The sequence below is a fragment of the Pieris brassicae genome, chromosome 2 (assembly GCF_905147105.1).
Source record: "Pieris brassicae chromosome 2, ilPieBrab1.1, whole genome shotgun sequence".
In the NCBI taxonomy this organism is placed as follows: Eukaryota; Metazoa; Arthropoda; class Insecta; order Lepidoptera; family Pieridae; genus Pieris; species Pieris brassicae.
In genome coordinates, this window is record NC_059666.1 from 8,513,432 (window position 1) to 8,536,639 (window position 23,208).

At 32.1% G+C, this 23,208-nt stretch overlaps 2 protein-coding genes across 2 annotated transcripts; one reads left to right on the top strand and one right to left on the bottom strand.

Moving 5' to 3' along the window:
* Positions 1–155: 155 nt before the first annotated feature.
* On the bottom strand, positions 156–23,076 carry LOC123719958 (SEC14-like protein 2). The gene is made up of 10 exons (XM_045676304.1): positions 22,922–23,076; positions 9,376–9,445; positions 7,562–7,605; positions 7,210–7,330; positions 5,675–5,826; positions 4,441–4,579; positions 2,438–2,637; positions 1,908–2,059; positions 979–1,127; positions 156–893 (listed from the first exon to the last, which is right to left on the bottom strand). The coding sequence occupies exons 1-10, from the start codon at positions 22,982–22,984 to the stop codon at positions 742–744; spliced, it is 1,242 nt and encodes a 413-aa protein (XP_045532260.1). The 5' UTR covers positions 22,985–23,076; the 3' UTR covers positions 156–741.
* Positions 9,712–14,887, top strand: LOC123719956 (armadillo repeat-containing protein gudu). The gene is made up of 6 exons (XM_045676303.1): positions 9,712–10,392; positions 10,458–10,764; positions 10,889–11,234; positions 11,306–11,689; positions 13,091–13,305; positions 13,834–14,887. Exons 1-6 carry the CDS (start codon positions 9,794–9,796, stop codon positions 13,963–13,965), a joined length of 1,983 nt encoding a protein of 660 aa, XP_045532259.1. The 5' UTR covers positions 9,712–9,793; the 3' UTR covers positions 13,966–14,887.
* Positions 23,077–23,208: the final 132 nt, after the last annotated feature.

A 23,208-nucleotide genomic window follows, 5' to 3' on the forward strand; every position in this document is an offset into this window, starting at 1 on the left:
ATTTGGATGGGCATTTTAAAAAAAAGCAATGGTTTTATAAAATGCTATAATTTTTAACAAACATTTTTAATATATATGAACTTCCTAAATATTATTGAATACAAACAAATCATATTGTCATATAATATAAAAACAGCTGCTAAGAAGATACATTTTATCAAATATTCAAAATATATGCTTAGCTAACGGCAAAAAATAATCATAAAAATACCTGATATAATTATTAATTTAAGAAATTAACTTCTCCAAAGTTCAAATGATTGAAAAATTTAGAAAGAGCAGTCATAACATAGTAAACTATCACAGAATAACTATATTTACTAGAACTTAAAAATAACTGGAATTATAGTCATAATTGCAGAAAGTAAGCCTGCATACAAAAGTACCTATAAAAGACATCCTATCATTAATCACATATAGTTTAACAAATAACATAGCTTTTGAGCAACAATACCTACACAGAAAACACATTAAAAGCTGAGAAAGTAAAATTTACGTGTAACGTTATATTTACTTTGATTCTTCATATTTACGCTCTCTATTTTTGACAGTGTGTATATAAGATTCTACTTAAAGTTTGTACTCTACACATCGTTTATAACGTGACGAAGCATAAAATAAAAAACTACACTTCGTGGACGAGTCGCGCCATCTGTGGGACTGTCAAAATGATTTACAAATAATTAAATTTTCTGATTTATGAATTAGTTCATTTATATGGACAAAGAGTTTTTTATAATTCTAATCGGAGGCTGAAGTGGCGATGTTTAGGTCCGCCATGTCCTCTGGAAGGTCCGTCATGTCTAGATCTCTCTCAGGTATTGATATTATTAAGTTATAGTATATCTTCTTACTTCGCAGGAAGGAATTTTTGTTGTCGAAAACTACAGAATCTATGGATTAAACAATATTTGAATATAAAAAATGTTAATACATACAAGTGTAGCTATGAGTTATAAAAGGATAGAGATTACTTACAAGTAGCAGGTCCAGTGACGGGCATAACTCCAACATCAGCTGGTCCTTCTCCCACTCGTCTCGGCCCGTGTACAACGCTCTCGTTGCCTTCCGCGTCTCGCTTTTTTATCACGAACTTAATATCGTGGCTTTCTACTCCGAAATCCCACCTAAAATTAATATTGTAAATGGTTATTTCATCTGACAGGGAAAGACCACTATAGAAACATTTCATTGCACCTTTTGAACCTAATAAAAAAATAAAACGGACCGGCATTTCGTGGCATTCAATTAATTTATTTCTTATTTACTACGTATCATTTTATTTGTAGAGGAAGGTGCTGCTCTTCCACGGCCCTCAATTTTTTTTTTATATGAAGTATCTAGAATTTAGATGATTACGGTCAAATTATAATGAAGAATACCATTCCTGTGACATCTAGTCCAACGACCGTTCACTGTCCGGACAGAATTTGTAAAATCATTCTGTGTCAGTGGAAAACTAAGATCGATAATAAGATAATTTAATACTTTGTTCAACTCACTAAGTTATTTTTAAATGATTTAACTGACATCTTTGTAAGTAGTTTATTATTTTAAAGATAGGGGTAGATATTGAATTTTTGAAAGTATTTCCTATTGGAAACCGAAGTGATATGTGAAACATACCTACCGAAATAGGCATCGCTTAGGAGTTGACAGCGCCTGGTAGAAAAGTCGCATCATCTACTTGTATTATTTTATATATGTTTTTTTTAGTATGTATATAAAAAACTAGAAACAAATTGCAAAGCAAATACGTAAAAAAGGGTTCTTCCAATTCTTGAAAGGCCGGCAACGCACTTGCGAGCCCTCTGGTAATGTGAGTGTCCATGGGCAGCGGTATCACTTAACATCAGGTGGTCCTCTCATGTTTTTATTATGATTTTAAATATACGGATGTAACTTACTTAAGCACACTCTCGTTCTCAGGACAAAGTAGATCGACTATGTGCTTTTCACCAGTTTTGACAGTGACACGTGTATACACTTCCGAGCTACTTTCATCTTCTTGTGAGTTACGCATATAGTACGTCTTGGGGACTTTTCCACCGGGTTTAACCTGTAAATCATAATAAAGCAATAATTAAGTTACATCTATAAATAAAATAACTCTTATAAGGAAGTTAGCTTTTCAGTGTTTCATGTGTAAAATTCAATCTCTAGTCTTGTGGGACGATATAAAATAAAACATAGTGTTCCCTAGTATAGCGATAAATTTTTAATAAATTAAATAATTTAATTTAACTTTGAATGTTCTAAATCAATATAAATAAAATTTAAGCCTAATATAATAACTGTTATGGTACTGTTAAATTTGCTCATCAATTTTTAAAATCTTTTACTATATTTTTCGACGTGATTTTTTCCCATTTGTTGTATTTGTATGTAAATGTAATTGATTCAAAAATTAAAAGCTATAAAATATAAAGAGCCTTACCATGGAGCTACATTTTGGGTCTCCATTTTCATCAACCAAAGTGCCACCATAATGCGCGGGAAGTCTATCCTTGTCAATGATAGCAAAGATCTGTGGTTGATATTTCTTTGGGTCTGTGCCGAATATTCTAATTTTTGATATCGTATATTCATGCATAAATTTCTTCACCACGGAGAAAGCGAGAGAAAAAACTTTTGGCGCTGAAAATGTAAAGCCACTACGTATACAAAATGATAATAAATAAAATTATTCCTGCCTTTAATTGCTTTTCATTAGATAAAAGTTTTTTATTACATTTGAAACAGTATTTATTGTTATATCACGATACATATTAAAGTCAAAGTTACATGTATTACGTCAGTATGATTCTAGAATTTAATATTAATGAAATCTAAAGACAGACTTATAATATTAAATAATAATATATTCTCAGTCAGATTAAAAAAATATATTAATGCAAGTATATATGATGTTGGATTTTTTACTGGTCAAATGGAAGCATAATGACCGAATGCAGAATTAACCTTCAATGCAGTCTAGGTACAAGTACCTACAGCACAAGCTATTGACCTTGCACTCAAGTATTTATCCCTTCTCGATTGCCAATTTTTGCACGGTTATTAATAACATAGGTCATTGTAGTTTCAAAAAAATAATATATTATACAATTTTTAGATTCAATGTTCAGGGTGAATAATTATGTTTATTTTTGGTTGTAAATAACATGGTTGATTTATCGACAAGTCAACTACTAAGACTTTCAAAGTTCAATTTAATAATAAAAATAACGGTTTTTAATTAATTTCATACTTTTGGTTCCTCTGAGTTGCTAGTAGGTACCTATTTCGAATATACATATATTGAACAGTCGTTATTCAAAATACGTGAAACAATACGATTGTTTCACCTAAACAAAATTTTCGTATAAAAATAAAATTTGTTTATTTAAATGAAATTCAGCGATTATAATTTTTTATTTGGTTTTTAATTCGATTTTACAATTGTAATTTTTATAAGTAATAGTTTCGGTTTATGCTGTGTAATGCAGAATCGAGACTTAACTCGAACTATGACTCCGGATGTCAAAAAAACATTTGTGGCGTAAGGAAGTCAAACTTCTCGCAAACCTTAAGCTACTACTACCCTTAGCCCGATTCGAATCAGCTTGCAGGTTCGTTACACGTGTGCATGAGTACCTATTATCCCACCAAACCATGGCAGCAATATATAAATACCTAACTAGTATTATACGTCTATGCTAACTATATTAGCAAACTTATAATCATGGTTAATCTACTTTGTACATATAAACCCAGTTCTATACGTTGCAACATAATTACATATATCTCGATACTGGTAATACAAATTTATGGTCTTGGTAAATATATTAGTATATTCTGAAGTTCTTCGATACTAGTATTAACATAATAAAAGATAACTAGATATTGATTAGGTATATTTATACTTGAACTTTTCCGGAAATCAGACCGAACAGCCTTCGAAAAACATGTAGAGCACGTACGCTTACATAGGTAATCGATTTCTTGGATAACACAATTTGTTATGTAGTCTATTTAAGCAATGTATAAAATGCGTAGATTATACTTTTTAGTCTAGATCCCTCATAAAGCGCGCATTAGTTTCAAATAAAAAACCTCCGCCTTAACAATAATATTGTATTATGAAAATTATTTCATATTACATCATTTATTAAAATCAGCTCATTAATGATGTCACAATGAAAAAGCTCGCGCGTTTTAAGTCCTCGATTTGAAAACTTGTAGAAATATAAATTTAGACATTCCTTTTTTTAATTGACTTCAAAGTGTAGTTACCAATAATAACGTGTTTAACAAAAGGAATATAAATTATATATAAAAATGTTTTAAGAAAAAGTAGTCTCTGTTCAATCTAGTAAAGATGACAGAAACATTGCGATTTGCTTCGATATATCAATTCGCTTACTTATAAGATGTATTTTTGGAACGTCATAATTGTCTTACCATTAATAAGAAAACAAGTCTTCAATATTTCAGGATAGTTTGCTTCATATATTTGCAGCAATGTGAAAACCATTTCAGCAGCTGGTTTCCACGCGTATTGTCTGATGTTAAAGCCATCCAAATCAAATACTACTGTCACCTGTGATAAGTAAAATTTACCTTTAGTCCGATAATGTCCGTAAAGAATTAAAGGACACAGTTTTTCAAAGGAAACAAGGGACGATATGACGTACTAAGTACATGACGTGTCACCTGACAGTTTCACAACGATGATAGATGTTCCGAGACACGATTCATAACTTACGTATAAAAACGTTTTTTTCTCTCTGCTTGTTGTAATATTTTCGTTTAGTTCGTTTATTAATTGAATTTTCCTTTATAACTCTAGCTTATAAGGACTTTGTACTGTCGTGTAGCCTTCACCAAGGTTAAACATGTCTTGGTGTTTTCTGTAGATTTGATTTGATTTATAATATACTGAGCAATAATAATAAAAAAAACTGTTTGAAATGAATTCTTAGCTATGGAGAGACCGCCCTACCTAAATCTTTACCTGGTTTAATCGTTTTTGTTTTGTTTCTATTCAAGTTAATAATATTTAATACTAGAACACGACATCTGAGGGGCGAAGGCCACCAAATTCGTCCAGTTTTATTTACTCTTCGCTACTGTTTGAGATATTGTACCTAAATCTTATAGTAGTTTTTCACCTGCGCTTACAAATACCGGCAAACATCTTGAACAAATGTCCTTGCTAGCGCAGAAGCGATTTTTAGGTCTCACTGGGATGGGGGGCGGCGGGAGAGTGTCAATTTGATGTTTGTGTGTGCACGATGCGCAAACTTTCCCACACTCCCTTGTTTAATGCTCAAGAAGTTTGCCGGTATCTGTACTTTATTTAAATGTACTTTTCTTTAAAAGGTTGCCATAAATAAACTAACCTAGCGATTTTTTTCCAATCGGAGATTCTTGTTATTTGTAAAGTAATTTAAATGAATAAATTACTTTTTATGAGTGTTTTACGTTTTTATGTACTAACTTTAGAGGCTATCAATATTACCCGTTATGTATATTTAGGCTTCTAAGCACGTGAACTTAATGTTGTAAATGTATGTAGGCTTGGACATATATTTCTCGGAAACTAAAAATCATATTAAGGTGATTGTATGAAACCAGTAAAGTTATTTTTTTTTCATAATTACTGTTTGATGTGTTTTTCAACAATAAAGTATACCTTTAAGGCCGCTGGTCCATGAGTCGATGCCTGTTTTCTGCCAAGCTCTAAATAGTTCTCCAAATGCCGTAAAATCATTCTCATGAGGTCAGTCCTGCTGACTGAGTGCAAGAGGCCCCAGACATCCAAACCAACAAAAGGTACGATAATTACTGAAAAATACATTATTTATTGTATATATTAAGTTTTTATTTAAAACTTATCAAAAGAAAGAGTAGTAACGCAAAAGCAACAACTTTAAATAATCTTCGAACCCAACATCATAAAAGCCCAGTCCCACTTGGCTGGCGTGTTCTATAAGTGTTCTAAATATGATAAATAAATATTGTGTTAGATACTTTTCATCGCCGACAAAAAAATTGATGATGTAGATCTGAACAGTTCGTAGATTGTAGCTAAGAATCTATTGGGCAGCTATCTATCAAAAGAAACCGCATCATAATCGGTTCACTGGTTTACAGAAACAGACACTTCAAACACATAGCATCTTTTAATGTCAAGATTTAAGATATTAAAATGAAATAAACATATAAGAGTTTATTAAGACTAATGTATAAATTACAATGACATAATTCGAATATTTAGCCAAGGCTTTCAAGAAAACCAAAGTTTTAGGCATGCTAAATCATTACGCAAGAAATGTCAGTCAATAATTTTACATTTTAAAAGTTGTTTATGTAGGTTACGTAAATAATTAAGGAATAATCACAAGGTTGTGAACAAGAAATTTCACGGCCTCCAAAGGTATTTGACCGCATCACTGGAAAATGTTATCCAGATAAATCTATCCCGTTGCCTGATTACTTATGTAACCTGCTTTTTTATATGTATGTTTTTGTATAAGGTAATGAAGTTTGAATGAAAGTATTCGTTTCATTAACATAACGTGATTTTTATATTGTAACGTAAAAATGTGTGTGTTCTACTTCCTTAATAAAATACGTTACTTTATTGCGGGGTTTATTAGATTATAGTTGATGTTCTTTTAATTCTAAACATAGGATTTATTATTATTTTATGATTAGCTAAGGTAACCTAGCCGCCTAGATATTGCAGTGTTGGCCTATACTATAGGCTACAGCGCTCGCATGTGTGCTATGTGTACATTTAACACTCGTATGGTGAAGGAATACATCGTGAGAAATGCCTTAGACCCAAAAAGTCTACCGCGCGCGTCAGGCACAGAAGGCTAGTTACCTACATCTTTTTAGAAATAACAAATGAACACAAAACGGATACAGAAATCTGGGACTCAGACCTTCAAGGTTAGGCGCCTTTGATTTTTTTATAAGTTTTTATCATTACACTATTCTAGGTAGGTAATTTTTTATTTATTTCTAAACTTTACCGTCTCGACACTGACTAAAAAAATATGTATAATAGTTACTAGACACTGTCAATACATAATGTTAATGTCTCGGCTGTCAGCTATGTCAAGCTAAATAAAATATCTAAATCGTAAATAAAGCTTTGCAAATTGAGAAAGGCTTTTTATGTTTTTTAATTATTACGAGAAAAAAAGGTTGGAGGCTTACTAGGAGAGCCTTCCTTATCAAATCCCGTAGTACCGCTTGGAAAATGTTTTTCCAAAACCTCCGGGGCCTGCCATGTTTGTAGAGTTGTGTCTATGCCCCACTTTTCCCGCCATATCAAGGACTGAAAAAGAATATTATTCACAAAACATTTAAATGGTACAATACAGCAATTATTGCAAGTTTTATAAATTTAATGTATAGCATTATAGATTTTTTATCTATTGTTTTTTATAAGCCAGCATTAAATCATCATAAAAATAAATATATAAGGAACTGGAATAACGAGCAAAACATAAAATATTACAAAAAAAATTACTAAATTAAAACATTGTTAAATCAAATTGATACTAACATCTCTAAGCATTTTTTCCGCTGCTTCCGGGTCCCATTGTCTTGCTGCAATGAACAATACCATTATTTAACACCACTTCGTTTTGCACTGAAATATTTCAAGCAAAAAAGTGGACAAAGATGTCTTATAAAAATCATTTTTAAAGACAAAGGACGGAGGAAATAAATTGAAATTTCGTGTATAGTATATACATATTATATAGAATAGCTTAATGAAGTGCTTTATATTAATTGCTTTACAAAACCGTCACCTACCTATGTAAAATATATTTTAATATGTACTCTAGCTAACTAAATGGGCATAAAGTTAAAACTATTGCCATTATATAAAATAAAAAAGGTAAAACCATAATATTAAAAAAAACAAAATGGTAAGGGAATCACGAAATTATTATTTTTTAAATATCAAACACTACCCATGTTGATGTATAATTTAGAGTTACTGTATAATGTTGGTAAAAATCCGGATCTTGTGTCATTGATTTATATTCAACTTCTGAGTTACGTTTCATAGCATATAATATAACCGAAATATAAAATGTATATATGTATATAACAAAGATCATCAAAATATTAACAAGGCTAACGGTTTGGACATGCGAACACAATAAATTTATGTTTATTCACTATGTATTAGATTGATAAAGTTATATCTAAATCAATTACCCAAACAATTAACTAATAATATTTTAATCAGGACTTTTGTATCTTATATGTATATACTAAACAAGCTTATGTAAAATGCTACAAAAGCCATAGAAATGAGAATAAATTAGAATTCTAAACTCCATCAGGGCATCTGCGCCTACAGTATGATGCCGTCATACCCTCCAACTGCTGTGTATATAAACAAGATCTTGATATCAGCTGGGGCCGTCGGGGTGAGTGGTTAGACTGGTTGTTCAGAACATTTTCCTTCCTCCACAGGAAGGGTCTATATATGTGTTGTGTTTCATATATATGTTTATAAATCTATAGCTACTAGAGAACATAGCCTACTTTTTATATCAATTTATATCCATACCTATTTAATTATATATATATCACAATATATAATTATTTACGTTAATGGTTTATGACACAAACTCTGCTAATACTCATTCACCCTTAGCATAAGATAAGATATATCAGAAACAGAAATAAACAAACCATTCACTAATAAATGATCGCAAGAAATCGTGATTTTTTTCTTTGCTGTGATTTTAAGACGCCACGACATTAAGTTTTTATTAATGTTTAAAATATTTAAATTACTTATATAGGAAAAACACGAATTGAATACTCAGGATTTATAAACTATTAGAGTCGACATATAGTTGAAGTTCATGTATTGACATGTGTAACGTTCTTGTGGTTCGTCTTCTAGTAACGTTTCTCTTAAATTAACTTTAACTTTCTCTATTCTGACGAATAAGAGCCGTTCTGTTGCTCAGTTGGACTCGCATATGGTGCTTCAATAATGTGTAGAATTCCAGGGTTTTATAAAGGTATAGATAATGTAAGCCCTATGCTTATGTATACGGAGGGGTCCCTGCTAAGATTATAGACATTACTATAGACTAATGTGAGTCAAACTTGTATTTAGTTTCAAAAGCTGTCCAGTCATTCATCATGTTATTCATAAGGCTTGTAAATGTAAGTAAAGTCAAGATTGCTATCATTACTGTAAAAATATGGGTTCAATAGGCACTTTTACTTCCGCGATACAGTATAGTGCATAGATATGACGAGATTTCATAAAAAATATGAATAATGCTTACTTTCTATTTTTGTGGCATTTTACAACATTTCAAAAGTGAAAAAGTAATTACTTACCTCTCAGCCACCTTATCAGAAACTGGTCATTATGTTCTGGTTTCAACACATCTTTGACGCTTCTGCGGAACTGCAAAAGACAATAATAATAAAACATTTAGAAATACAAAAACTCAAGAGATGTTTGAGAGACATTGATACTATAATGATAAGTTGATTCCTTTAAGGCAATGTTTTTAAGTACTTTTGCCAGAATAAGGACATCTATTATACAGAAAAAGAATAGTAATTTACAAATAATTTATTCCACTTGCGCTTTCATAAACAATGTATGGTCTGTCGGATAAGACACGCAGTCGCACTGTGATCGTTTCATAGTAACCATAGCCACTAAAATATTGACAAATCAAACGTCAAATTGCTTAAGTTTATTTTGGGGATAGTATCTTTATAATTTAGATCTCATTTATTTTTAAACATGGCTGATGGCGATAACGTATCAACATTTAGCGCTGATGGTGGCCAAGATACAGTTGGTTTACCCAGAATAGTAATGGTAACTGAGGGTGATGACACTTCAGCCTCATCTGCCTCGTCTACCTCATCATCCGAAGACAACTGGGGGGATTTGATAAAGTCTTCTGAAATCCCTCCAGAATACTGGCACATACAAAAACTAGTCAAGTATATGAAAGCCGGTAACCAAACAGCTACTATGGTGGCACTTTCCTGCTTAAAAGACCACGATTTAACAGTAGAAGTGAATCAAAGAGCGATACAAGAAATTGGTGGATTAGAGCTTCTAGTCAATTTGCTTGAAACACGAGACTTATGCTGTATAGTGGGCGGGCTAGCTGTTTTGAAAGATATAACGCCGAATATGGAAATTAGAAAAAAAGTTACGGATCTTGGCGCGATACCGTTACTGGTTGGGTTATTATCAGATCCCGCAAGAGATGTGCAGATATTAGCTGCTGAGACTATTGCAAATCTAGGAAAAATTCGTAAAAGTAGAAAATTTTGCCGAAAATTCGGAGGACTGCCCAAACTAATAGACTTGCTGGATATTAAAGAGAAGTAAGTAGCTATCAATATACGTCTTTTTGTATTATATTTTTCAACCTAGCCATGTTATGTTCCAGATGTCTAATAGCACCACGAGAGGAACTAACCCAAGACGAGTTACAGTTTCTTGACATCGCAAGAGCTGGTGCAAAAGCTCTTTGGTCTATGTCATCGTCACAAAGAAATAGAGAAGCGATGAGAAAGTACGGTATGATACCATTGATAGCAAGAATGTTGAAAACAATTCATCTTGATGTAGCTATTCCAGCCGTTGGGTTATTACAAATGTGCGCAAATGAAACGTCCTTCCAACTTGCCATTCAGACCGAAAAGATGGTGGAAGATCTAATTAAACATTTAGCTAATGAGGATAAAGATTTAAAGGTCAGTAATAAATATTTTATCATAATCAAAAAAGAATATTAACATAGACTATTTTTTCATTACTTGTGTTATGCTAAAAGTATTTAGTAAGTGGTTTCGTATTTAATTTATCTGGCTTTTTAAGACATACTGCAGTTTAGCAATCTTCAAATGTGCAAACGATCCTATTACAAGAGATATGATACGTGAAGCAGGAGCTTTAGAATTCTTAGTAGAGGCCGCTCAAGATAGCACAAACAGACCCAATAAGCCTCTACTGGCAGCTGTGACGGGTGCCTTATGGAAATGTGCTAACAGTGATGCAAGCGTAAGGAAATTGGACACGCTTGGCGCAGTTCCGATACTTGTTAGATTACTCGACGACGAAAACGATGGAGTTCTTACAAATGTCGCTGGAGCACTTGCTGAGTGCGCTAAATACCCACCGAACCGTAATAAGATTCGATCATCCGGTGGAATTCCTATGTTAAGTATGAATCCTTAATATTATATAAAACATTTAATTACTTACTAGTAGCTATATTAAGCCTTTTTTGTGCAGTACACCATCTGAATAATACCTACAAGCCCCTGTTAGAGAATGTACCTTTGGTGTTAATGGAATGTGCAAAGGAGCAGAATTGTATGTATGAGATCGATAACCTTGATGGCGTAAGGCTAGTTTGGTCACTCCTAAAGAATGATTCCAAGAAAGTTCAGACAAACGCTGCGTTAGCGTTAAGCCCTTGCGTTCAAAATGCAGCAGATTCTGGTGAAATGGTTCGATCCTTTGTTGGGGCTTTAGAACTGACGGTTGATTTATTAGACTCAGATGATCATAACGTTCTGTCAGCAGTATGTGCCGCTATTGCAACAATTGCAAAAGACAATGAAAACTTGGCGGTAATTTCTGACCACGGTGTGGTTGGGAAACTGTCTAAATTAGGTACGGTTGAAATCTTTCTTGTAATCGTCACGGTATGCAATTAGACGTAGATAAACTTAATGCAGTAGTCACTGTAGCTCTAAATACGCTTGGTATGTAGATAAAAATTTATATATAAATTATAATGCAATCGTACAATTATGATATCGAAAATACAGTATCTATACTAATATAATATACAAATAGGAAACGTTTGTGTTTTTGTATGTATGTTTGTAAACTACTGGACCGATTTCAGTAGACCATTAGAAAGCTGCAGCTTTACTGACTGACATAAGCTGTATTCATTTACAAAAAATTGTGAAAAAAACATCCATAAAATCTGTCATCGCGTGCGCTGTGGAAACAATTTTAATTTTATTTGACATAAAATGTTGTACAGTATTATAGAACGTAATAATAAATCAATATCTATAAAAATAATGCTTTGCTCATGGGCCAATTGTATGTTAGCCTATCCCGAGTCGGAACTCCAAAACATGTAATTATTTCCTGCCACAAAACAAAACTACGTGAAACGTTGTGTATGGGAAAGTTGTAAGACACTGAAGTTCAATAATATTATAGAAGAAATAATCAACCTCAAAATTCCTGGGCAGATTAGAAATTTTCTAATGTCGGACATTCTACATAAATGATGTTACGCAATAAAAAATGTATTAGATATGTATTCGTTGTATAGTAAAATTTGAAAGGAAGGAAGTAATAAAAAACCTAAGAAAACTAAGTAAAATAAAACTTTTATAATAACACAAACATAGCTTTAGTCAGACTTTCTACTATCACGAAGCGAGTGAAACCGTTGGGCATTGCTAGTTTCAAATAAGTATTTCTTTTACATTTCTCTAGATATTATGATTTATTTATTTATTATCAGCCTATGTATTTATGTGTACCTATTCACATTATACAATTAAAAATGACTTTCATACAATTTCCAGAAATTCTTTAGTTATATATTAATATTTTCTAAGTACGTCGATATTGATAGTTAAGTACATTATAATGAATAACACAAATATCTTAGTTCTAGTAAACATTGAGTTGATTTGATTATAATTTACTAAAAGATTGTTAATTCAATACAATCGTGATTGAATACTTAAGCCTTCATAACCATGTAATTAACGACAAAAAGGATCTACATAAAATGATGACGTACATTAATAGTTTTTACGTGGCAGTTTATAACTTATTTTGGTTGATATTTCAACGATAAAAATACGGTGCCGTACACTTATTTTCGACCTTGATTTCCATATTATTTTCCTTGTATATTCTGTTAAATGTAGATTACATTGAATTTATGAACAGTACTGCACGTTGAATTTATGAACAGAAACTATCACAAAGTTATTGGAGAATAAAAAATTTCTCTTAATAAAACCTTTTATTTTCAAGTGAGTACTACAGATGACCACCTTCGCGCCAATTTAGGTGTTGCCATCGCGTACTGCTGCGATTGGGCACAGAACCGGCAAGAATTTGGCAAACGGGGTGCCATTACACCACTTGTCAACTACATGACCTCAAGAGACTCAAATGTCCATAGAGCTACTGCTTTAGCTCTCTATCATCTATCGTTCTATTCTGTCAACTGTGTCACTATGCATGCGGTAAGAAGAAGTATTTGAAACATTAAATGTTATAAAAATAGTAATCAGGCTAAAGTATATAAAATTTTCTTACAAAGATTTGAGTCAATGAACCATTAATCTACATTATGTAAATAAATTTGAGAAAACTGTCCATAATTAAACATTTTTCTAGTTTAACCACAAATTACATCGAAACTGGTTAAGCGATAAGTGACAGAGACGAATCATGAGTATTTTGATGAATTAAGCAGTGACTTCTAGGAAATATCTCTAATAATTCTCTAAACTGCTATTGTATTAACTAAAATAAATAGGTTTTTAATCGAATCACTTTATGCAGACGTTTATTTTTTATTATTTTAGTGACATTGCCAATATATAATAAATACGAGTATCTTACGGCCTTAGCCCATACAGTACCGAATAGTATGTTTTTCAGCTTTAAATTATATTTCTTAAACTAAATAGAGAAAATGTTTTATTGATAATTATAGTTTACGTTCTCAGACTTCATATAAATGTGAATATTTATTGTCCTTTTTGCAGGCTGGTGTTGTACAATTTCTGTTGGAAACAATAGGCTCCAAGGATCCGATCTTGCAAGAAGCCTCTGCTGGTTGCCTTTGTAATATTCGAAAGTTGGCACTCGCCACAGAAAAAGTCAAGCTTAAACAATAGTTGCTTTGTAAATCTGATAAGCATTTGGATTTACAATACCTACGGATTAAAATATAATTTAATGATATTCATCGTTTACTCGATAGAGTTTAATCGGTTAGAGGTATTTTAATGGAAGTCGAAATTATTCACAAGCATAGGCAAGCAATTCTCAATTCGATTCTCCAGAATACACTGACAACAATGTTTCAGTGAAACACTCTTTATCACATAAAGGAAGGCAGTATCTAAGTTCATGCGCTAATATAATTATTAACCGACATGATAACCCTTTCGGACATCATATTGCGTTCTTATTTAGTATTTCAATGATTAATATAATTTTCTTAAACATACTACAAATAGTATGATGTAACTTAATGTAATACAACGATGTACTTATCTATCATTATAAAAATTCAATTACCTTCACGAATTGCTTTGTATATTACAATAGATTTAAAAAAAAACTCACGTTCTTGGGAACCGAACAGATTTGAACGAGTTATACATAACTTTACTTGGTTCTGTTCAGAAGGAATAAATAAAATACATGATCTGTCCAAAAAAAATCTGTTATTGTTGTTATATTTGATTATAAATTTAAAATATTTCATCACAGCTCAAGTTAAGTTTTAATATAAATTTTATAATTTAGACTGTTAGGAATCTACATATTAGTGGTTTTTCCTACTACATATTTAAGACTACATAAACCATATAATGTGATTTTGTACAGAGTCCCCTTGACTAAATGTAACAATATAAAAATCCCTTTCATAAAAACTAAGTCAGTGTCATTGCAGTCTTTTAGCTAAACTACAGTAGAAGAAATAGGAGTCAACAACTTTATTTTAGAATTGCTTTCGATTATGAACACATGTTATAAAATTTTATTTACATTGATGAGAAGAGTTCCATGATTTATTGTACCACAAAGACAATTAAGACAGAAAGAATCAATGATTTTAAATAAAATCTGTTTTTTTTTGTTTTTATTCTTTCATCTGTTATTACTGTCATGTATTCCGTACTTCCGTTGTATGCACAGCTTTCGGCCTCATGTCCACTTTGCGCAAGCGTTGCGCAAACACCTTGACCTTGCCTACGGTAATTTTGCAACGCTATGTTTACTTCGCTTATCCTCGTTATGATTACAGTGCAATATTTAACAGCAGATATTATCATCTGTAATTCGGATCTTTTAAGTGTGATGATGGGAATATGTAGTTTATGCGGATATTTCTACTTATATAAACTGCCAGCGAACTTCATTTTACCTTAATATGATTTTCTAACCTCTGTCACCATAAAAACCTCCTTCAAAGTTCAAGGAATGAATTTATAAAAACACTATATTCGAAAAGTTCTAGTCGTCATTGAGTTTTACGCTTAGGAAGATACTTGGCAATTAATTTTTATTTATATATTAATTAATTATTCAATTTCCCAAATTAAATTGGTGGAATAATATGCATGACATTTGACTAGTCCGCAGTGTTCGTGAATTTGTAGAGATAGTAGCTTGGATGGTATTTTACAAGTTTTTAGTTGGAATTATTCTAATATAACCTACCGACCTACGAATATAGTACCTACCAAATATATAAACATTTTTAGGATGAGTTTTTGAATGTTAAATTATTTATAATGTCCATCGAAAATTATTAAGACAATATTTCGATAACTGTCAGATGCGTATAATACATATACGTATAATGAAACAAGTATGTTAATCAATGGCGCTACAACCTTTTAGGTCTGGGCCTCAGATTTCTGTATTTGTTTCATGATCGTTTGTGAATTGAATACGCAAGTAGGTGATCAGCCTTCTGTGTCTGACACACATCGTAGACTTTTTGGGTCTAAGGCAAGCCCTTTTCCTCACGATGTTTTCCTTTGCCGTTCGAGCTAATGTTAAATGCGCACATAGAAAGAAAATCCATTAGTGCACAGCCGGGGATCGAACCTACGACCTCAGGGATGACAGTCGCACGTCGAAGCCACTAGGCCAACACTGCTCTGTATGTGAAACAAGTATGTATGTGTTTATATTCAATAAAAATACATGACACAAACATTTAAAAAGGTTAACCGTGTATAAGGTCAAGATAAGAGTTGTAATCCTGGCGACAACGTATAAATGTTTGAATGATAAAAAGAACCAATGACACCTTCACGGAAGAATCGCCTTTTTACAATAAATTTTTGATTGAAATTTAATAAAACGAAATTCTGTTTTTAACTCGGGAATCAAAGATATTCGAACGGATTATTAAAAAATACTTTTAATAATACATATTTTTTTCCTAATCGATTACTTTAATTTTTTAATTGTGACTCAATTAAAGCTTAATTAAAAAAGAATAAAGAAAATACTTAATCGCATCTAATTATTGATTATACGTTATCATTATAATAGATAATAAACAGATTATGAAGACGATAATTATTATAAAAACAAGGTTATTCATACGTGAATGTGTCAAACATGTTCAATATTAAACCCTTAAGTCCATTTGATTTAAACGTGAATAGACATATTCGATTAAACTGAAAAGAAAAAAATCGATTAACCGATTTTTCTTTACACGGTAAAATTCAGACTAGAGATGTAAATTTAGTATTTTTTTAAATAGGACAACTATACTATGCCTATCAATCCAAAACAAATCTTGTTTTGCGGAGTAACGACCCCGACGAAGACAATAAAATTGTTTAAATTCCTCGATCATTGGCTTACTATATGTGTTAAGATTTCAACTACTCTACGCAAAGCCATGTTCTGCCCTCAAAGTATTTTACAGCTGTCACTCGCAATTTTAAATTTTATAGTAAATCTATTTTATATAAATAATCACGTCTTCAAATAAGAATTACTCGTAAAAGGAAACCACATGAGGACGACCAATCCTTTTTTTACAAGGATTTCAAAGCAGGGATCTGAATTGTAAATCATTTTATACATCGAGTATAGAAAGCGGCCGTAAGACATAATATTATTGTATCTATTAGATGGAAAATACAGCTTTGTCACATGAAACCGCAAGTTTACATAGCCTAGTTATTCTCATGGCTCTCTAAACATAATATACCGATGCTTTTAGCACTTACGTGATAGAGAATATTAATTAAGGCATTACATTCAAAGAGTTTTCTAGACAACGATAAACATACGTTTTAGTGTTGCCAGTTTTAAATTTCCCATTAAGGGGTAAGAACGTTTTTTGTACGTAAATAAAGATAACAACCAAATATATTTAAAAAATGTTAAATATATTAAATGGTAAAGAATAAATAATAGGTAAGAAAATAAATTATGCCCTAAGATACGTTGTAAAATAATAATAATATACCATATTAAGTTATGAAATCATACTTGTCAAAGCTAAGTTATATAGGTACAGAAATATGTAATTATATGTTTAAAGAAGACCAAATGATGGAGTTTTCCCACCACATACACTTTTAAAATACATATTGAATCGTTAGTTAAAGGCCATAGACATTAACATGAAACGTATGTATGTCTATATATAATTTTTTGTTCCAGTTCAAAAAGAGCTTTTCATAATGTTGTACCTAAACAATTCTGAGTTTCGTCTTCTTGATGATATAGTCAAACTCAAACTGTTGAAGCCGTGGAAGCACAGGTATTGTTTTGTTTTTGGTGTCGCGTCATGACATGGTTGCAGACAAAAATTACATTATATGACTAACAGATAAAAATGTTAATTATACATATAACATGGCGCTTCAATATTTTAGTTCTGAGCCTTAGATTTGTCTATCTGTTCCGTGATGATTTCTGACAGGAAAGAAGGTGAAAAAATGTTCTGTCCTTGACACACCCGTCGACTGTTTGGGTTTAAGATATGCCAGAGTCGCTCGTTAAAACCATCAGGCCAAAACTGCTCGAAAATGTTAATAATTAATACTAAAATGCGCCAAGAAGATTATTTTTAAAATTATCGTACAAATTTAGAAAGTGGCATGAATGTAATTAACGTTATAAACGCAAAATATAATAGCGAAAAACAAAAATATTTCTTAAAAGATTAAAGAGTTTTCAAAAATTTACGTGAGAATAATAAGCAAGACAACAGCTATTCTCCATGACCTCCATGATCTTTAAAGATAAAGTATTTTACATTTTTGAGTATTTCATAAATCATAATGTACATACAAGAAATAAGTTAAGCGGTAATGAGGATAAACTAGTTAGTGGGTAATTTGTATGAAAAAAGCCAATTTTAAACGCATTTAGAATCACTGTCTGAGTTGTTTGGGTTGATGCCTCCTGTCTTGTTTCAACATTCTACGAGCCGTATTAATTCAGAATTTCATCCACATCGGCTTGATGGCTGGAAGTCATCCACGGTTCGCTACACAATATATTTTCTTTTGCGATCTATCAGAATCGAGTCCAGGTACGGGTCTTTGCTGGGAGATACGACCTCTAATTGTTTAAAAAAAGATTATACTCCTCCCTCAAAGGCCGGCAATGTCCCACTAAAATAGGTGACCCTGGGCTGCGATGACTGCCCTCTTCGGGCGTCTCTTAGGCGTCTTTATCATATATATTAATAGCATGGAATTTTATTCAAACCATGTTTAGCACTCAATTACGCGAGAGAGAGAAAAGATCAGAACATTCTCGAAGCCAGACTGAAAATCCTAAAACCGCGTTTGACAAGAACGGAATTATGTGCAAGAGAGATAAGAGAATAAGATAGAATTTCGGAATATGGATAGAACACTAACTACTAGTAGTGAATTCAGTCTTGAGCGCGATTCCGCGAAATAAATTCAATCGATAAAACTGCGACGACTGTAAGAGCGTTAAGAACGTCAATTGTATCTTTAGTGCAATTATATTCCTTCCAATTATTAAGGTAAAATGCCAATTATCCCAAGGGCACGAGCACATGACGCTGGCCGACGACAAAGTTTTGATGCGGACCGCGTGATGGGTAAAAGCACTAACACCTGTAGATGATGGAGTTACTGGCACGGAGATATTGAATGATAAAACAACAGGCACGCCACTAACATTAACAGGCTTGCTATCAATAGCAACAGGAACGCCGCCAAAAGATGGAAGATCAGGTACTGACACGCCATATGATGGAGGGAGCCGCCGTCAAGAGGAGCAGGCTCATCAAATGATGGAGAAACAGGGTCACCGTATAGAGCAAATACTAGGTGACCAAAGATACATTAAACGAAAAAAGTCGTGCCGTGAAAGGGTTAAATCGCATTTCAGCTTCCTAAAAACGTGTATAAGTTGTAGAAAATTTTAGAAACATTTCATTTGGCTCACTGTCGTCATACTACCTTCAAATTATCGAAGATTCGCAACAAATTAGAAATGTTTCATGGTGACTTGTCTGATGAACATTTAGGAGAAAAAAGAACTCTGAAGAATAAAATTAAAAAACCTACTTAGTGTTGTGAATATATATAAGTGCAAGTACGGTATCTCGGACTCACGAACATAGAGTCAAAACATTATAGAACAGTAAGCCTGTTAATAAACATTACCTTAGTTTAAGCTATTCACTAGTCTTGTAGAAAATTAAGTCAACATAATATTACTAATTAGCAATAATTATTGTATAGGCTAGATTGTAAAGACCAACATGACTCTATGTTTGGTCCAGATTTTTAACCAACGTTGTGTTGAAATTTTTAATCAGAGGACGTCGCAGTCTCCATATATCGTTAGTACCAGCAAAGAATAAATAATTACGTTCCCGTCAACGTACTTATCAAAGGTTCCTTTTAAGTAGTGTTACAGTGACAATAGGTATAATGCATGCAAAAAGTCCATTGTACAAGCCTTCTCTGACGTTGGCCTTCGCTTTATAATAGAGTGGAATTTTGCAATTTTGTTCATATCAAAGTTAGAAAGTGATTTATGGTTAAATTGTGATAACTCCGAGAATTGTGTCAAGTAGAAAAGACTTAAGTTTCGTTATTTCATAATATGTAGGTAAGCGCACCTGCTAATGTCAAGTCATTACTTTAATGAACTGCTAGAATACAACGCTCTCTTTTGCAGAGATCATTTGCTTAAGGATAATTTACAATACGTTATCGACTATGTTCCCTGATTATTCGTAATATCATAGCTGGTCATGAACTTCTTCAATTTTCTCGATTACTTTAGAAGCTTACATAAAATCCTGACAACATTTTTTTAATACGATTTCGAATAATCAGGAAAAAAAATTTCACTACGAATTGTATGTTATTTAGGTACATTGGGTACGCTTTGGGTATTTTACTATACTCAGTGAGTCATGAGTTTTCTTTAGAAAAAAGCAAGCAAAGAGTTCAACTCCACAAAATTGCTCATGGGTATGGCCGCACTTTAGTGTATATTTAAGTTAGTTCTCCAAAGAAATCTAGTTAGTAAAGAATTGTTATACTTTTAGTCTCATATTTTTATTGGACTTACAGTGTATGTAAGTATTTAAGATATAATTTTATTTACTAATATATTTAAAATAAATAAAAAAATAGCTTGAAAGTGTTACCACTACCTAGCGATTTCTAATCTAAAAATATCGTAATTTTAAAAGGCTATCGAGACAATTACCATTGACTCAATCAATAACAATAAATGTTAAAAATCATTTAAATACCGAATTCCCGAAATGATTGCAAGTTTCACAAAGAATGTCGATAAAGTGCCATGAAATAAATTTTAAACTGCTAAAGAAGCAGGTTAATGATAATTACAGTGCATAACGAATGGTCTACGAATAATCAAGAAAGTGCAGACAACAGACAATATGTTTAATTACGAAAATTATTTTCTAGATTAAATGTCATTTGCAATATATATGTCATAAACACTTCCACGAGGTGTTCGTGTGTTCATACACTATATTTTATTTGCTATTAAATAACTGATATAAAGTTATGGCGTTTTACAATTGTAAAGGTAGCAAAGCAGTTGGCATTTTACAGGTAAAGGATGCTGGTAACATTCAAAAGTCATACTTTCCATACACGAAAATTTTAATATAAGTAAATTTTAAAATCCGGAAAGTACTGAGCGTTTTAACAATCTACATATATTTTATACGTAATTACTACACCGACCAAAGGTTATACACCATAATGTACATACACGGAATGGCACAGATGCATTCATGAAATCATAATTACGAAACGTTATACAGGGTGGCCAAAAAGGCGTGGATCAAACGCAACTAGGGGTTAAATGGGGTGATCAGCTGCATATTTGTTTTGCTTTTCGTACTAGAAAGATATTAGAGCCACTCATGGCCGTGTGTAAGTGTAACATCTTTAGAATCCCTAAGAAATGCGCGAAAATTTGTAATACAGGGTCACTTTTCACATTGGGGGGTTTTTCACAGTATATAAAATAAAAAGTTCTGATTTGATTTTTTTTTTCGTAAAACTTAATATTATCTTCAATACCCACACCCAATAAACAACCACAATTACGATGTCTAACAAAAGGACTCATCAGTACCAAAATTATGAAAAAGATACAGGTGTAGATTTTTTCGAATTTTAATAAGAATCAGTAAAAAAGACAAATTTCTTATGAAAACTCATAATAGATTATAAATCTGCAGGAGTTGAGCTTTAGGACCTCCCGAAGAACAATTTTTTTTCAGCTGATGACCCCATCGAACCCCTAGTTGCGTTTGGTCCAAGATTTTTAGGCCACCCTGTATACATATATGTAATTACTATAACAACCCTAACGTCATAAGACCTTTATGCAGACTATACAAAAAGGTCGATAAAGGCTACTTTAACTTTACAAAGATGGACTTTAAGTATGTACCTACCCATTACGAAATGTATAGGGAAAATTATTTAACTGATCTGAGTTATTTTAAGTTCGAGTTATGTAAATAATATATTCGATTCGCGTTTTTATCCGCCAAAGAAGATCTATTTAAATGTTTACTCGTCAATGTAAATTTTACTGGTATTGATACAATTACAATGTAATTATAGCTGGTTAGCTAAGGAACGTCTTTAGGTAGATGATAAATTTTAAAGATTTAGTTATAACCGTTGTTACCTCTCAACATTTTCTTTAATACAATATTTATATATATATTATTATTCCCATATTCCTAACATAAATAAATATTTTAGTCCGTGTTGAATAAACATTCAGATAACTACTAATTTCTTTTCTGCTCCAAAACTAACTATCCAAATCCGAGTATACAAGGGTTAATTATTAAAATAATTGGTATGCCTATTTAGAGATGATAAAAGTAGGAATGAGACGAAAAAATATACACGTACTGTTTTTTACATCATGGTTGGAAAGTACTAAAATTCAATTTAATTTATAATAAAATTTTCATTTCAATCAAATTATTTAATAAGCTTGGCTGCACAAATATTGATTTTGTAGTTAAAGATTATGCTAGACCTAATTAGACCTGTGGCATAGACGCATTATAACAATTTGCATTAAAGATATTCACATACATAGAATAAACAAAAATATTAAGGACTATAAGAACAATAATTTTACAGGTGAGCAACTGACTGCTGCGACCTATCTGTTAATTTGTAGGTGTGTTTATTCCGTATTAAGAGTGTATTGGCCAAAACATGTTCTTCGGAAAGGAAGGGATATATGGGATGACTACATAATGAAGTTTAGAGACTTGTCTCTATACTTGTATAATACTGGAAGTTGTTTAGCCAACTAGGCATCTCTAAGCTTTATATGAATTTCTTTATATGTCTCCCAAAAACAGTTTTGTTAAATATCCTGGAAGCCGTCGCATAATTAATGTCGATATATTGTATAAATATTGTATTCAGCAGTCAGTCAGAGACAGTAATAAGTTAATACAGATTTGCGTTTACCGTAACTTTTGCCTACATAGCTAAACCTTTTGGATAGTGTATATAAAATAGTTTTCATTGTTAAAAAGTAGCGAGAAAATAAGTATAAACATACCTTCATTAATGCAAACCTCTGATCGTCATCAATTCCCATAACAGCATTTGAAGTAGGTGGCATTGTCTAAACGAAATAAATACCACACACAATTAAATCAATATTGACTTCTAACACGTCCTATCACTGCGCGCGCTAGCACGCGAATATAGCCGAACTCTGAAATCCGACGTAGGCCGAGCGATTTGCGAGTGACGAATGAAGATGAGATAAAACAAAATAATGAATAAGCCAATTAGCAATGCATTAAGCACAAAGCGAAATATGGAAGCAGGATAATAAGTAAC

Excerpts from the sequence above, each read along its gene's own strand:
- LOC123719956 (XM_045676303.1), top strand. The coding sequence starts at position 9,794 with ATGGCTGATGGCGATAACGTATCAACATTTAGCGCTGATGGTGGCCAA. Across the intron at positions 10,393-10,457 it reads TTGCTGGATATTAAAGAGAA|ATGTCTAATAGCACCACGAG; the intron begins GTAAGTAGCTAT and ends GTTATGTTCCAG. Across the intron at positions 11,690-13,090 it reads TGGGAAACTGTCTAAATTAG|TGAGTACTACAGATGACCAC; the intron begins GTACGGTTGAAA and ends TTTATTTTCAAG.
- LOC123719958 (XM_045676304.1), bottom strand. The coding sequence starts at position 22,984 with ATGCCACCTACTTCAAATGCTGTTATGGGAATTGATGACGATCAGAGG. Across the intron at positions 7,606-9,375 it reads TCTGATAAGGTGGCTGAGAG|CAAGACAATGGGACCCGGAA; the intron begins GTAAGTAATTAC and ends TGTTCATTGCAG. Across the intron at positions 7,331-7,561 it reads CGGAAAAAATGCTTAGAGAT|TCCTTGATATGGCGGGAAAA; the intron begins GTTAGTATCAAT and ends ATTCTTTTTCAG.